The sequence below is a fragment of the Azolla caroliniana genome, unplaced genomic scaffold (assembly GCF_043228905.1).
Source record: "Azolla caroliniana isolate FFs.n. ecotype wild unplaced genomic scaffold, voAzoCaro1.0.p SCAF_14, whole genome shotgun sequence".
In the NCBI taxonomy this organism is placed as follows: Eukaryota; Viridiplantae; Streptophyta; class Polypodiopsida; order Salviniales; family Salviniaceae; genus Azolla; species Azolla caroliniana.
This window is the reverse complement of record NW_028230449.1, coordinates 12,794,782-12,798,041: the sequence shown is the minus strand read 5'-3', so window position 1 is coordinate 12,798,041 and position 3,260 is coordinate 12,794,782. Positions and strand designations below refer to the sequence as shown.

The 3,260-nt window shown below is 43.9% G+C and overlaps 1 protein-coding gene across 1 annotated transcript; it reads left to right on the top strand.

Annotated features, from left to right (window-relative positions):
• The first annotated feature begins 567 nt into the window (after window positions 1-567).
• Window positions 568-2,973, top strand: LOC147855499 (putative xyloglucan galactosyltransferase GT15). The gene has a single exon (XM_087330508.1). It carries the CDS (start codon window positions 734-736, stop codon window positions 2,351-2,353), a length of 1,620 nt encoding a protein of 539 aa, XP_087186634.1. The 5' UTR covers window positions 568-733; the 3' UTR covers window positions 2,354-2,973.
• The last annotated feature ends 287 nt before the right edge of the window (window positions 2,974-3,260 follow it).

The window sequence follows — 3,260 nt, the reverse complement described above, 5'->3', positions numbered from 1 at the left end:
TTGATTCCATACTTCCATTATATATCCATTATTTTAGAAGAAAAGTTTTGTGTATTCAGATCTCAAGCTTAAATTATTATAATGAAAATGGGTTATGAAGAATGTGCATTCAGATTTTAAAAACTAAATTTATAAAAGGAATGAAGTAACAATTGACTTGTTTATTGTGCGCTTTTAGAACAAGCACATGGATTGTGAAGAGTTTTTATGCTGAATGAGACATCAAATACATTGTGTTATAAGTTAATGGTTTCTTCATTTCGATGCTCATGTTCATGACATAGTGCACTGTGCAATGTCTTTAAAGAATAACCATTAATCAAGAGCATATACAACAACCATTGAAAATTAGTGGACGGTGGATTGCATTCTTTCTCGAAAACTTTCTAAGGGACCATGATCAAATAATAAAGTACTCCTATACCAAAACTTCAAGAATGTAACATAATGGGATATAACTTCGAGAGTAATGTATTAATCTATTAAGGTATACAAGTTGGAGAAGGTGCAAGGAGATTTTTACACACGTTGAAACTAGAATTGTTGATGATTTTGTACACACGTTGAAACTAGGATTGTTGATGATCAATCAAAAGAGTAGATAACTAAGGTATGCTCAAGAAATTCAAGATATATTATTTGCATTACCATGTTTGTTAACTATGGTTAAGTATAATAACCTATACCTTAGGATGAACCTTGGTAGGGATGATACTACATTTGGAGGTTAAGCATGAACCTTAGGGTCATCTTGCATCTATGTTGGTTAAGTATAAATCACTCACTAAGGATGATCAAAATGAAGTGGTTGCTTATTGGGGCTCTGTCACTACTCCTCATTTTGTTGTTTTCTCTCACCCATGACTACGCCGGAATATGCACCAAGTGTCGTACACCGACGCCCTTTTCCAACGAAGAAGAAGGGTTCGGCATTCTTACGAAAGAAGTTCAAGCCAAAGAAGAGGTTATTGTTGACCCGACTTGCCAAGGCCGACGAATCTACATATATCCCCTCCCACCTGAGTTCAACGAGGAGCTCCTAAGACAGTGCCGAACAGGATATCCGGAGTATTGCGAGAAGTGGCCGTGTGTGCCTTGCGATTTCGTGGAGAACAAAGGCTTCGGATCAAAGATAGTGCCGGATGGATCATCCCCACAGCCCAAAGAGGAACTCATTAAGCTCGTTCCGGCCGGCGCGTGGTATAGGACTAACCAATTCTCACTTGAGGTCATCTTCCATGAGAAGTTGAAGTCTTACAAGTGCCGGACGACCGATGCCGGCTCGGCAGATGCATTCTACATTCCGTTTTACGCGGGGATCGAGCTCGGCTTCACACTCTTCTCGCCTCATCTCAATGTGCGCGACGAGATGACACAACGCCTGATGGGGTGGTTGAGCGGGAATGACGTGTGGCGGCAACGGCATGAGGAAGGGGGAGAGAGCGGGTCCGGGGGATGGAGGAACCGGCACTTCATGCCATTGGGTCGGATCGCATGGGACTTCAACCGACACCCGCTCGACGGAGGGACGGTAAAGTGGGGGAACTCGCTACTACGCCAACACCCCATGGCGAACGTAACGATCTTAGTATTGGAACGCAAATTCCAACAGAACCCCGAAATTGGAGTTCCGTACCCGACATTGTTCCATCCCGCGTCTGACGATGAGCTTGACCTATGGCGAACAGCGATAGCCCGGCACAACCGGCGATGGCTAGTGACATTCGTCGGGGCTTCCAACCGAAGCTTCGACACGGAGGAGGTGAGGGAGATTCGGGTGAGACTCGTGGCGCAATGCGAAGAAGAAAGCAATAGGGACAAGTGTAGAGTGGTGGAGTGTGGTAGTGGCACGGATGCCGGCAGGAGTGGGGGCATGAAGCTAGCATGTGAAAAGGAGCCGGAGGAGGTGGTTCGCGTGTTGGCTGCGTCCGTGTTTTGTCTCCAGCCACGCGGCGATAGTGCGACCCGGAAAGGATTCTTCGACACCATCTTGGCGGGTTGCATCCCAGTGGTATTCTCGAACCAGACGGCATTCGAGCAATACCCATACCATCTAGCTCATTCGTCTCGCACAACCCCATTCTCGGTCTTCATCAGTGAAGAGCTCATTTTAGGGGGTGGGATCGATGTTATTCACGCACTCTCGCTTATTCCGGGCGATCACATCCGGATGCTACAACACTCGGTGAGACGCCTTATCCCCAATGTTATCTATGCCGACACATTTGGCGCCTCCCCGCTTGGCCAACAACAAGAGCCACGCTACCGCCGCCCCGATGCCTTCTCAATTGCCATTGATGCTTTGCTTGACAAGCTCCCAGCTCCTCCTCCCATCTCAGGCATGAACATCTGACTTTAATGAACATGGCAAACATATTATACTTCATAGTTTTGCCTACTTCCAACAATGAGCAACTATTTTTGGACTAGAAAGCCCCAAGTAACAAGTCCACAACTTGTTTACATTAGGAAACCCGATCCGCGTCATGAACTTGACTCGACCCTAGCGAACATTGTTCAAGGTATCCATAGGGAGGGGAGGGCCTACCCTTTCCTCCCTATTACAATCAAGCATTCCATGTTTTTACTAGTCATTCTCACTTCTCAATGCCTTGTCCTCCTCCCCTTGTCTCCACACTTTGTCAAGTATCACTTGTGATTCTTTCATGATTTTCCACCTCCACATATCACATGTACTTCTTGTGTAGAGACTCCTAAAGCAAAAGGCCCCTTTTCTTACACTCCAACCTCATAAGTGTACCTTTACAAGTGTTCACATGTGCCCCTTCCTCTTTGACATTATTCAATCATCGAGAGTGGCACCTGGTTTATGAGAAAGGAACAATATATGAAGTGTAGAGAAGTGCTTTTTCCGACATTATACACGGGTGCCTAAGCCCCTTGTTGAGTTTGTCTCCATCCTATTGTGTAACCTTTATGTTGACATAATATAGGTTGTGGTTGTGTGATTCATACTCTATCTATGATTTGATTATAATGATCCCAAAGTGTCATGAACAATCATTTTCTATTATTAGACTATTTCTAACAATAATATTGATTAACATTAATCATGATACTTACCAAATAATTAACAATCTAAATGAGAAGGTAAAGATCATACATATTAAGTAAAACTTGTGAAATGTGGTGATATCGATGTAATATAGTGTGATTGCACTATTTATCTTGACTCATGTAGAGTCAATGATGTGAATTTGTTTTGCTTCTTTCCAAAACCAAAAGTAAGTCATTAAAAG